Raw genomic sequence first — 12914 nt, 5'->3', positions numbered from 1 at the left:
ATTGTTGGTCCCTCACTCTTCTGCATGGACTGTAAGTCAACATGTGGTCCTTAACTAACTTAAGGGCGCATATGATCAAGTACTGTCACAATATAGAGAATGTCAATACATCGTTGTATTGATTACACACAGTCTAATTAAACGGTAAACACTTGACAATGATGTGTTGTGGGGGGGGGGGAGGGGGGAGAACTGAGAGGAAGTGATTGATTCCTGATCAGGGGTTTAAGTGGTAGTATTCAGAATATTACTACAGACCTAGTCCGTGACAATGACAGTCAATACTTTGAGCTCAAAGCCTTGCATGTTTTTCTACCTACAGAATCTGTGTTAACATATTTAATATTGGGATGTAAAATCGGTTTGATAATGTAAGCGAGAAGGGTATAATCATACTTAATTATTAGGGAACTTTAATTTCATCAATAGCACATTGTGAAATGTGAGCCTTAAACCAATAAATATTGATAGTTGTTTGTTATATGGACAAAGAACGTTTAAATCTTTCTCTCTTTATGGAGAAATTCTTTACTTCTGTTGTATGTGTCAAATTGCACCAGATGTCATACTTTTATTGTGCCCATTGTTTCTCAAAAATACAGAAGCTAATTGATAGAATTTAATTTCTATACCGTAAAACACTTTAATGAGTTAAATATTGAAAATCTGCAATTGATAAACATTGCTTTTATTTGGTATAGACATTCACAGTTGCTCACTAATGACTAAAATTTTTTGAAACATTGCAATAAAACTTGAATATGCATTACCATTAATAAAGAATAAAATAAAATATAACTTGTTTTTGTTAAAAACAAATGTCTCCCAAGCTCCCCAAATTGAAAGTGCTCTAAATTACAACCTACCCCTTAATGTACTGGATGAAATAGAGGAGTAAGTATGAGCAGGAAAATAGACATTTTGAACAGTACTTTGTGCACTGAGGAAAAAGATGGAGAAAATATTTTACATGGCTAATGTCATTGTTGTATGTGATACAAAAATAATGACTGTTATGCTAAAGTACCAGTAGGGAAGTGAACATACCTTTGTACATGAAAAAAGCTATAAAACACTCCTCTTAGATCCACTTAAATTGTACGAAAATATTAGATCCCTGGTTAGAACAATGTGAACATCATCATGAAGTATTGTACAAAATCTTAAGGCTATCTGATAAGCTAGAAGTGTTCACAAGCTATATTTCACACACTCCACCCCTCTTATATACATCCAATATAACTTTAAGGATAACTATTGATACCTCCTGTCCGGACAATATGCACATCTGCAAATGGCAATGAAATGAAGCATTGTACAAAGTTTCAAGTCTATCCGATAAGCCATACAGGAGAAGTGTTCACAAACTATTTTACAACCTCCACTCCTCTTAGATCCACTATAACTTTTAGAGAATTAATTGGATCCTCCTGTCCTGACAATATGCACATCTACAAATGACAATGAAGTATTTTGCAAAGTTTCAAGTCTATCCAATAAGCCATACAGGAGGAGAAGTGTTCACAAAATTTTGAGACAGAAAAAGTACAACCCATGAAAGAGGGGAGACATTGCCAAAAAAAGATTTTGGTATTATAGTCGTAAGTTGGGTGGGTTTTTTTTTTAAAAAACCTGGCCCTAGACCTCATATAAGGACCAACAACCAAATCTTACAACATTGAATCACTTTAATTTGACAGGACACATGGGAGTAAATTATCCACCATTATTACAATGCACCAGCAGGAAAATCCATTGAGATTGATTGGTCTGAAGGTGTTCATTGTCATAGGTACTGTATACAATGATGTACAAGTCTATTATCCAAGAATATCAAATGTTATGACAAAAGTCTGCCTGACTACAAATTTAATATCATTGTATATAAAGACTAAAGTACTAATTGTACTGATTATTTTTAAATACTTGTACAAGTAGTTTACTATGGTCATTGGAAAATCTTTAATTAGTCCTTACATAGTATTGGCCACACTGGGGGACCATGCTCCTGGACATTGGGAGGTCACACTCCTGGACACTGGGAGGTCATACTCCTGGACACTGGGAGGTCACACTCCTGGACACTGGGAGGCTACACTTCTGGACACTGGAAGGCAACACTCTTGGACACTGGGAAGTCATACTTCTGGACACTGGGAGGCCAAACTCCTGGACACTGGGAGGTCACTCCTGGTCACTGGGGGGCAACACTCCTGGACACTGGGGGACCATGCTTCTGGACACTGGGAAGTCACACTTCTGGACACTGGGAGGCCACACCTCTGGACAATGGGATACCACACTCCTGGACACTTGGAGGTCATGCTCCTGGACACTGGGAGGCTACACTTCTGGACACTGGGGGGCCACACTCCTGGGCACTGGGAGACCATGCTCCTGGACATTGGGAGGCCACACTCCTGGACACTGGGAGGCCACACTCCTGGACACTGGGAGGTCATACTTCAGGACACTGGGGGGCCACACTCCTGGACACTGGGAGATCACACTCCTGGGCACTGGGAGACCATGCTCCTGGACATTGGGAGGCCACACTCCTGGACACTGGGAGGCCACACTCCTGGACAATGGGAGGTCATACTTCTGGACACTGGGAGGCAACACTCCTGGACACTGGGAGACCATGCTCCTTGACAATGGGAGGACACACTCCTGGACATGGGAGGTCACACTCCTGGACACTGGGGGGCCACACTCCTGGACACTGGGGGGCCACACTCCTGGACAATGGGAGACCACACTCCTGGACACTGGGGGGCCACACTCCTGGACACTGGGGGGCAACACTCCTGGACAATGGGAGACCACACTCCTGGACACTGGGAGGACACACTTCTGGACACTGGGGGGCAACACTCCTAGACACTGGGAGGCCACACTTCTGGACACTGGGAAGCCATACTCCTTGACACTAGGAGGCAGCTGGACAGCCATCGCAAATGTAAACATCAATGTCACATATACAGACCTTCCTACCCCAATCATTTCAGTATTCTATCAGCAATCTGCAGAATACAATTTATATGCATATTACATGTATATTAAACATGTTATAAATTAAATTTGTAAATAAATGATGGCTTGGTTCAAAGACTTGACAAAATTGTTTATCGAATTTTAATGACTTCTATAAAGAGGAAAATGTAATCTAATTAAAATCAGATCCTAGAATACACTCAAAATCGCTACAATAGGATCTGACATAACCCAATAGGGGGTCATGTCCACATGACCTTTCGCTGGGAATATTCATGAGAACTATCAGTCAGTCAGATTGTGCCATACAGACAATGGTGGCTATTTAGGTGTCTCCTGGCAATTCGTAAACAAATTGCTGTAATCTCTCTCCCATGAAGTTTATTCAACACTGTAAAATTCTATATTTTCGCATAACGAATTTTAAACTTTCGCAATAATGCCTATAATCTATTCCGTTCATACAAACAACAAAACGTACGATATGAAATACACCAAAATTAAATTAATTGTGAATTCTGATTTATGTATGAATAGGGATGGGTACAATTTGAATAGTTTTCAAGATGGTTTACTTAAATAACGCGAGGAATATAACACCAGTCAACGTAAACGGTGCATTGTGACGTCGCATCTAGCTGCAATGTTTCTTTCAAACTAAACAATCGCAGCCATTTTCCTTCAATTGTGAACACTGACGATTTCAAAGCCGACGAGCTGATTGGCTGGCATAAAGTTCATCTGAACATGACCCCTAATCGGGTTATGTCAGATCTACTTACGCAGAGTATACGGTGCGGATCTAAGAGGTCTGATTTTAATTAGATTGAGGAAATTGAAGCTTGAATATTTTGCCAAGAAATCAGAAAGGTTTATGTATTACAACAGCATATATCTCGTGTAAAACTCAAAATTCTAAAGTTTAAAGAAAATTAAATCTTCTATAAATTCATATTAGTTAATTAATCATAAATAAAGCAATTTCATATAATTTTTCTCTGATATGTACAGTCATTTGGAATACATAGCATCAAAATGATGCAATTTTTCAATTCTATGAAATTTAGAACTTTAAATTTTTGGTGAATATTTTTCTTTCAGGAACCACAAGAGTGTAACTTTGGACAAACGAAATCTTTCTATCATGGATGTGATAAATAAAGTTTGTCTAAACCTGGTCTCAATGTTTAAAAAAAAATAGATGAAAAATTATGAAAATAGCAATTTTGTGTTTAAATATTGAAAATGGTGACAAAACATTATTTTCATAATTCATTATGCCATAATTCGAGTCATATGTCATTTTGATCAAAATGAGAAAAGTATTCGAGTTGCATAAAATTCACTTACTTTCCTAAAACACAACCATGAACAGGGACTTCGATGGACAAATATATTCTATTGTCCTAATCATCTATAGTCCTTTTCATGGAAAAAGTAATGAAAACTAGAGCAAAGCTCGTTGCAAAGCAACGAGAGGTCTTCCGTCGGAGCTGTGTGACATAAAAACCTTGAATTTTACTAATGTCCTTGGGTCAGGTCCTAATGCAGCCTCAATTAACATGAAAAACTGAAGAGAATAATTCATCGAGTTTGAATTATTTATACATACAAATCACATAAATTGCTCTCAAATCTTGAATATTTTTTAAAACTTTAATATCTATCTGCGTAAATACATGTAGGTATATTATGTACACAGTGCACACAGAAGTCGCGTATGAATTTCACGATAGGGACACATGCTGAAGTTACATAATTTGGACCAGGAGTTCTGAATCAATGTTTAATCAAAGTCATTGTTTTTCAACAATAAAACAACAAATCATTTGAAATGAGACTGGTCGGCTATGGGTTTCTGAATATTCTATACACATGTTTAGAATGGTTTAATCATGATTATAAACTATTGATTTCAAAACATGCTCAGAAATAATTCGTTGTTTGTAAAATGTATCCATTTTCTTTTTCACAACGAAGAATTTGAGTAAAGCTTGTGTGTTCAGTTAGAGTAGTGTGAAATCACAGATCGCTAGTTCAGCAGCATTGAATCTCCAATATTAAACACACATTCAATTAAACATGATTAAGAAACGAACTGTATATTAAATTGCAGATTTTAAATTTGATGCCTGACTCAATGCTCTAGAGTTTTGAATTTAAAACAAATCAAACGCAAGACCAGGAACGTATATAAAGAAGTGTATACATCCCCGGAAAGACTGAATTATTCTAAAAATCCAATATAATAAAAAACATAACATTCTGTGTTATATTTAGGACGACAATGTTTACTTTATGTACATGCCCTGGTTCACACGCGTTGGTTCCTCGAGGCGGTTAGGCAATTGTAAACAAAAACAAACCCCGCGGTGTATGTAAAATGCGTGTAGTTAATGAATGAGTTATTCTATGCTTGAAGGTTTGTTTCTTCAATCAAATATATCGTTGTTTTAATAACAAACGTAGAAGAGATAACCTTTTCCTCTTTTTTCTTTGGAACCATTGTTTATATTAAAGTTACTAAATAATAACAAAAGAAAGTTGTCGATAGATGATTTTTAAAGGAACTATAGATCACGTTAAAACCTTATTTTTAAAGAATATTAGCATTTCATGAAGTCAGATTTATCAATTAAAGCAAGTTTATTTAAGTTATACGCATATTTTCCCCCCTTCACCTACTTAATGACACGGTTACCTGTTTGCGGGTCAAGCTTTTTACTCATATATAACACTATACTCAAGCAAAATATTATGTTTATGAGATCAATAAGATGTTAAAAAACAACTTTTCCAGCGAAAGCCATATCGAAATATTTACCGTTTTTGAGTTATAAAGCGAAAACTTTGAAGATCACCAGATCCCTAATTGAAGGGGCCAGCCCCTTTTTAGGGGTATCAAAAGAAAGCTCTTAACATTTTGCGCAACTTTTGTTCTACATGTCTTAACAAAATATTTTTAGTTTAAAAGATACAAAGGAAAATATGTGTAATTTTTTGCTCCTTTAGGCGTCCTTATTTTTGAACCCTGTCAACCACCATTTCGAACACTGTTATAAAAAAATAAAAACGATGTGCACAACTACAATGCTCCTACTTTTCATTTTCAATGCATTTTCTGCTCAAGCTTTTACAGTCTCAGAGCCTTTGTCTGGAAACCAAAGCCCCTAAAATTTCATTCAAAGGGGAATAACTCGTGAACAGAAGAGTATTTCTGAAATGTAGTACATGATTTTAAAATTGTTCTGTAAAGTTTATAAACCCTGAAAATTTGAGCAAAATCCATGCAGAAATGAGCGATATGAAGCTTCAAAGTTAGCGTCTAGGAAAAAGAAAGAAAAAAAAGAATTAATAAGAATAATCTTAACCAGCACAATCAGTAGAAGGTCTTCCGTTGTTACGGAAGACCTTAATGAATAGTATAATATCTGTACTTTAGGCAATGGAGCCTGCAACTATTTAATCTCTAAGTGACTGCATCTGATTAAACAGTTAAGACTACTGGGCTGTATTTGGATCCTCTCAACAATGATTAGGCCAAAAAAAAAATATATCTTGGTTTCCACTTTCACCTCAAAATTTTTAAGGGTAGGTAGGTAGGTAGTTTTGGGGGGGTTTTTTTATCTTATGGGTTGAATAATTTTCTAATGATTTAGTATTCTACTATGCATAAAATAAAATGATAATATTTACTAATCAAAAAAATATCATATGATGAATCAATACATTTCTTCATTTTACTGTAAAAAAAAAACCCACCCTGTTTCTGTGTTTTGGAATCTGTCTAGTATTAGTGCATAATAAATAACTTGATAAATAAGTCAATAAATATACTTTTGTTATAGTGATGACATTTGCAAAATCTGTGTTAGGGTTGGCAGAAATTTTAGGGTAGGTAGGGAAAGTCACGAAACCAACACATATTTTTTTTGGCCTTAAGTTATAACATCTCAATTTGATATTATGCCAAAACATTCTACAGTCTTTACTGGTCTATATGTCATTGGGTTTCCAACCAACGACTTCTTTTATAGTGTATTACATTCATTGTATATGGATTCAAAACCTTTGTACTTCAACATAAACATCTAGCAGCCCACAAGTCATATCATCTTTCTGCTTTTCACATCATTACAACGCTGTTCAAAAAAAGTGTCACTTATTTACACTCACCGACGTTGTGTCTCATCAAATAGTTATGGAAAGTCAACATTCAAAAAGCTGGTTCATCTATGTATGGGACCTCTTGTTGAGGTACATATATGGTGTACTGAGTACTGATGACCTCTTAGGACACATGTATGCCATCAAAGGAGTCACCAACAAATTAACATATTCTGAAGTGAAGGATAAAGTAAGCTAAAATTCGCCATCTCACAATGTTCCGTTCTTTTTTTTTTTTTTTTTGTAGTTTACAGAACTATACATGCCCTATCATAGGCCTATGGAAATCATAGTCCTCTAAACTTGAAAATCCCGCGAGCAGCAGGCAGAATCTCGAAATATCCAGTGACCGATCCCGATTTCAAAATGTTTGTTGAACCCGATTTGAAAATCCTGTACTAGGTCACAGGACTAGGTCGGTGTCGTTGGCATCGTGACTCGTGACTGAACAGCAGAAGGGACGGGGAGAAAGTGGCGGGATCGATGGTAAAGGAAAGGAAGAGGAGAAAGGATATAGAGAGAAAGGAATAGGGAGAGAGAGGGGAGAGAAAGAAAAGTGGATGAAAGGAAGGAGAAGCGGAATTAACCCCTGTCCACCCTACCAAATAATTTAGTCTTACTTAAGTTAGGCCTACTAGAAATATTGGAAAGAAGAAAATGAATGTGGACCGTATTTAACACACGAAAATGAATGTTCAAGACAATATAAGACATTTTCAGCAGTTCAACGCCTAATGAAAAATATTTTTTAAATTAAGTTTTCATTTTTTTTTTTTATTATTATTATTTTTTTTTTTTTGAAATATTTATGATAGATATATGTGTTTTATAATTAGTCGAAAAATAGAACTAAGTTGATTATAAATCTAATCAAAGTGTGAATATATTCAATGTCACAGGACTGAACAGTACAAGAACAACAACCCAGTACTTATATAGTGGAATGTTCAACTTTTACAAAAAGTTATCCCTCTTGGTTAGTATCAACAGGGATGTTGTCTCGTAACTATTTTCTTTATTAATTAAGACAACAGTCGACACGTTATGTGCGACTGGGCTACATGTACACAGCTGGGCAATATGTACATAGCTGGGCAATAAATAAAAAAAGGAATATATAAATATTGCTGAAGGGAAGTTAGTCATTATTACGATGGGGTACGAATTCGAGATAGGACTAATTATGATATTTATTTTTTCCTGCGCCGTGAAAACTCACTCGATACTACAAAATGTTTTTCACCCCGAAAATACTCTATTGATAATACTGGAACAAGTCTGTTAAAACTCGCATTACGAGGGCTGTTCGATATATAATGTGTATTGTACGATATCTCAAAAGCATTCAACTCAAATAGTGAAATGAACATTACTGGTCAGCGGTGTCTCTTGGGGAAGATAAATATAGAAGCAGAAAGGGCAGGGGGTTTGGGCCCGGAAGCTGGTGCATTTTAGACAATTAAGAAAGATATTTTCAAAGTCTCTAATACACATTTTCTTTAATTTTAAACACAGGTACATAGGCTAAGGACATCGTAACTTCCTTCAATTAAAAGAAACAAACGATTATCCATTAGTTTTACTACAATTTTTTATTTTTATTTTGAGACGTTTTGTACTCTTTTTAAAACAACTGAATTAAATATGTTTTTGAATTCCGTGAAAGCTTAATTAAAACTACTAAAATTCAATTATCTAAAATGAAAGACGATACAATCGAATTTTAGTAGTTTTAAATAAAGCTTTGACAGAGTTCAGAAACACATTAGTTGTTATAACTAGAGTAAATAACGTCTCAAAAAATATTGTAGTTAATGTAATTGATAATTATTATTTTTTAAATGAAGGAGGCGGGATATGATGTCCGGCTTGACCCCATACATGTGCCTTTGATTTTAAATAGATTGATAAACATAAAACAACACTAACTTTTATGCCATATTTTTTTCTTGATATATTTTGTAGTAATTAAAATATTGTCAAATTAAGTAATTATTTCATTTTTTATCGGAACAATGTGGAAGCACATGCTTCCGTGCTTCATAGGAAACTACGTCACTGATTACATCCCTCCAAAGTATTCTCCGCGGTTTGAAATACATAATTTCAATCTCTGAATCCATTTCTGAAATGCGTCACGGTACGCTGATTTAGGTAGACCTCTGAGGCACTGACTGATGGCTGAGCCAAGGGCTTGTCGGGACTTGTAACGACGACCAGAGAAGAACTTTTTAAGTTTTGGAAAAATGAAAAAGTCGCATGGGGATAGATCAGGAGAGTATGGTGGGTGTGGCAAGACGGTAACCTTCTCCGACTTCCAAATTTTTTTTACAAGCTCAGATGTATGTGATGGAGAATTATCATGAAGTAGACGAGCATGCCTAAATCCTGACACAGGGCGTCGTTTATGATAATATTTCTTGAGGTTTTTTAGTATAACATCTCGGTAATACCGACCTCTAACACTTTTGCCCTTCGGCACCGGAATTTGTACGGCTATACCATCACATGAGAAGAATATGCAATAAAGAACCTTCTTTGTGCTTATGATTCTTTTGGCAACTATAGGCCTTCTTCTACCGTGTTTAATAGTTAGCCATATTTTCGTTCCAATTTATAGCCGAGTTGCAAGGAAGTTGAACTCGGCTATTGATTTGGTGATGCGGGCGGTTGGGCGTCAACAATTGGTTTCCGGATGATAACTCGAAAAGTTTACAATCAAATCATATGAAACTTTGATATATTGTTGGGTACCAGGTAAGGAAGACCCCTATTAATTTTGGAGAAAAATGGTCAAAGGTCAAGGTCACAGTGACCGAAAATTTCAGAAAAATTTGGTTTTCGGATGATAACTCGAATCAAATGATACTTAAAGATATTGTTATGCAGGGGCGGATCCAGGAATTGTGGTTACGGGGAGCACCACTTTATGAGGCAGTGGGTCCAGGGGAAGCCCCCGAAAGCTCCTGGATTTTACAGATTACTAAATTTTAAGGGTTTTTTTGGAAAAAATTAGGTTCTCCCAATAAAGTAATTTAAGAAATCAAAGGATTTTGTCATTTATTTCTTCGGGAGTGGAAGAAATTATTGCTTCTTTTATCGTTTAGTACATTTTCCGTAACAAGATACCGCGATTAGATATTTTATTGAAAGTAGACATTAACGGCAAACTAACAACTCAACTGTATGACAAACGGGATGATTTCAGCTTCTCCATCGTCAACTTCCCACATTTATGTAGCAATATTCCATTATCACCTGCATATGGTGTTTATATATCTCAACTGATTCGATATGCAAGAGCTTGTTCTGGGTATAGTCAGTTTTTAAATCGAGGTAAGCTACTGACAAACAAGTTGATGGTACAGGGATTTCAACAGTCTCGATTGAAGTCAGCATTTCGCAAATTCTATGGTCGTTATAACGATCTAGTTCGTCAATACAACCTCGCATTGGGTCAAATGCTGTCTGACGTGTTTCATACCGATTATTAAGGCGTTCTTGGCACACTGATTTTGACTGCGGATAACTCCGTTTACCTGATCAGGATATAGGGCTCACGGCGGGTGTGACCGGTCAACAGGGGATGCTTACTCCTCCTAGGCACCTGATCCCACCTCTGGTGTGTCCAGGGGTCCGTGTTTGCCCAACTATCTATTTCGTATTGCTTGTAGGAGTAATGAGATTGATCACTGTTCGTTATCTTCACCTTGCATATATATATATATATATACATACATACATTGTATGTATGTATGTGTAAGTATGTATGTATGTGTGTCTGTCTGTATGTATGTATGTATGTATAATGTGTATCGATTCTCGTAATCAGTTATTACGTATGGAGGTATATCGCAGAATAATGACTGTTGTAATGGCAAACTTAAATATGCAGCTGAACAGCTAGCTGACCGTGCACGGAAAGCTTTTTATGCAATTAAACATTCCTTGCCCTTTTATGATAAATTATCTGTAAAAACTCTTTTAAAACTTTATTCTGCTCTTATTGAACCTATCATTTTATATGATTCTGAAATTTGGATTTCAGACTTTAATATTAACATTAACAATTGTGACCAACTACCCTTTGAAAAAATACAGCACTTAATATTTAAAGACATTTTGGGTGTACAGAAAAAAGCTTCAAATTTAGCCAATAAATATGAACTAGGAACATTCCCCATCTGCTTTAAAGCTCTCCTCTCTATGTTCAAATTTTACAAAAGACTAAAAAGCTATGATGATGAAAATGGTATTAGAAATCCAATACTTATGGCTGCTAAACTGTAAGATGATAACCTTTATAATACTGGCATACAGGAAAATTGGCAAGGACAAATAATAAAGTTAAGAAATAAGCTAAATCTTCCATCATTGGATATTGATAAAAGCACATTTTACAATTACTTGAAGAATTACTATATTGTTAATATTAACATGCAACTGCAAAATACTGAATTCTCTAAACGTGGAAAATTGCTATTTTACAGTAAAATTAGAAAGAACTATGAATTACAAGACTATTTGAAATTTCCAATTGCGAAAGTAGTACGCTCTAGATTAACAAAACTAAGAATATCTGCCCACCCTTTAGAAATTGAAACTGGTAGATATTCAAAACCATGTATTCCAAAAGAATGTCGTTTTTGTCAGTTTTGTAAAACTACTGTTGAAGATGAATTACATTTTTTATATGACTGCTTCATGTATAAAGATATAAGAAAGAAATATTACCCTTTGAACATCTACAATTCAGACGATGATATATCAAAGGAAAACCATTGTAAAGTACTATGCAATCCTGTCAATGTAGTTCATGCTAGAAGGTTTTGTGAATTTTTACATGAATGTTTTGAATTGTGCACCAAAAGTAGAGTGCTATAACTACATTTAATTTATGTAATATGCAATACTAAATTGCATACATAGTCTAATATCACAGGTACATATCAAATATATACTTGTATTTACATATATGTAAATGAACTATTAGTAATTAGTTTATTGCCATTATATATCTCATATTGTGTAACATGATTGTATGCCAACATGCTTGGTGAATCAATTTATAATTGAATTGAAAGATAAACTTTGGTGTAGTACATGTACATTAATAACCGAACTTCATCCCGAGGGGATTTGGGTTAGAATAGGTCCTCAGTACCCCCCTGCTTGTCGTAAGAGGCGACAAAATGGGGCGGTCCTTCGGATGAGACCGCAAAAACCGAGGTCCCGTGTCACAGCAGGTGTGGCACGATAAAGATCCCTCCCTGCTGAATGGCCAGAAGCGCCGAGCATTGGCCTAAATTGTGTAGCCCTTCACTGGCAGTGGTGACGTCTCCAGATTCAGTGTGGCCCTGTTACCCTGGGCACTATTATTGGATCAACCCTCGCATTTGCGTTTCAATGATAGATTATAACATGAATTTGTAATCTGCTACACAAATGATAAACTAGCTTATTAAAGAGATTATCGAGTTATTTCTGTGTTCTTTCATATCTTCTACTGCTTTTGTCTATATATATGTACTCTTTCATTTATGGAACGATATGCTGTTTGAACCACATGTTGCCAATCTTTATTCAGTATCTATCAATTTGTTTTTCTTCCAATATCGTAGATTTGTTGCATTTTTTCTAAGAATAGTTGGCAAGATGTTGGATTTATGGAGAGAATGGTAGAATCAAACAAAGAATTAGGGAGGATATGGAATGTAGTGATGACTTCACAATGATAAATGACAGCCAAA

The 12914-nt window shown here is 35.7% G+C and overlaps 1 protein-coding gene across 1 annotated transcript; it reads right to left on the bottom strand.

Annotated features, from left to right (window-relative positions):
• Positions 1-1992: 1992 nt before the first annotated feature.
• LOC130055075 (splicing factor 3A subunit 2-like) lies at positions 1993-7733 on the bottom strand. The gene is made up of 2 exons (XM_056166363.1): positions 7174-7733; positions 1993-3026 (listed from the first exon to the last, which is right to left on the bottom strand). Exon 2 carries the CDS (start codon positions 3004-3006, stop codon positions 2344-2346), a length of 663 nt encoding a protein of 220 aa, XP_056022338.1. The 5' UTR covers positions 3007-3026; positions 7174-7733; the 3' UTR covers positions 1993-2343.
• Between the last annotated feature and the right edge of the window lie 5181 nt (positions 7734-12914).

This window comes from Ostrea edulis, chromosome 5 (assembly GCF_947568905.1).
Source record: "Ostrea edulis chromosome 5, xbOstEdul1.1, whole genome shotgun sequence".
NCBI lineage: Eukaryota > Metazoa > Mollusca > Bivalvia > Ostreida > Ostreidae > Ostrea > Ostrea edulis.
Note: the sequence above shows the minus strand (reverse complement) of the source record. Positions and strands in the feature narration are given on the sequence as shown.

What these genes read in the sequence shown, in the direction of transcription:
- LOC130055075 (XM_056166363.1), bottom strand. Translation starts at nt 3,006, where the DNA reads ATGATTGGGGTAGGAAGGTCTGTATATGTGACATTGATGTTTACATTT.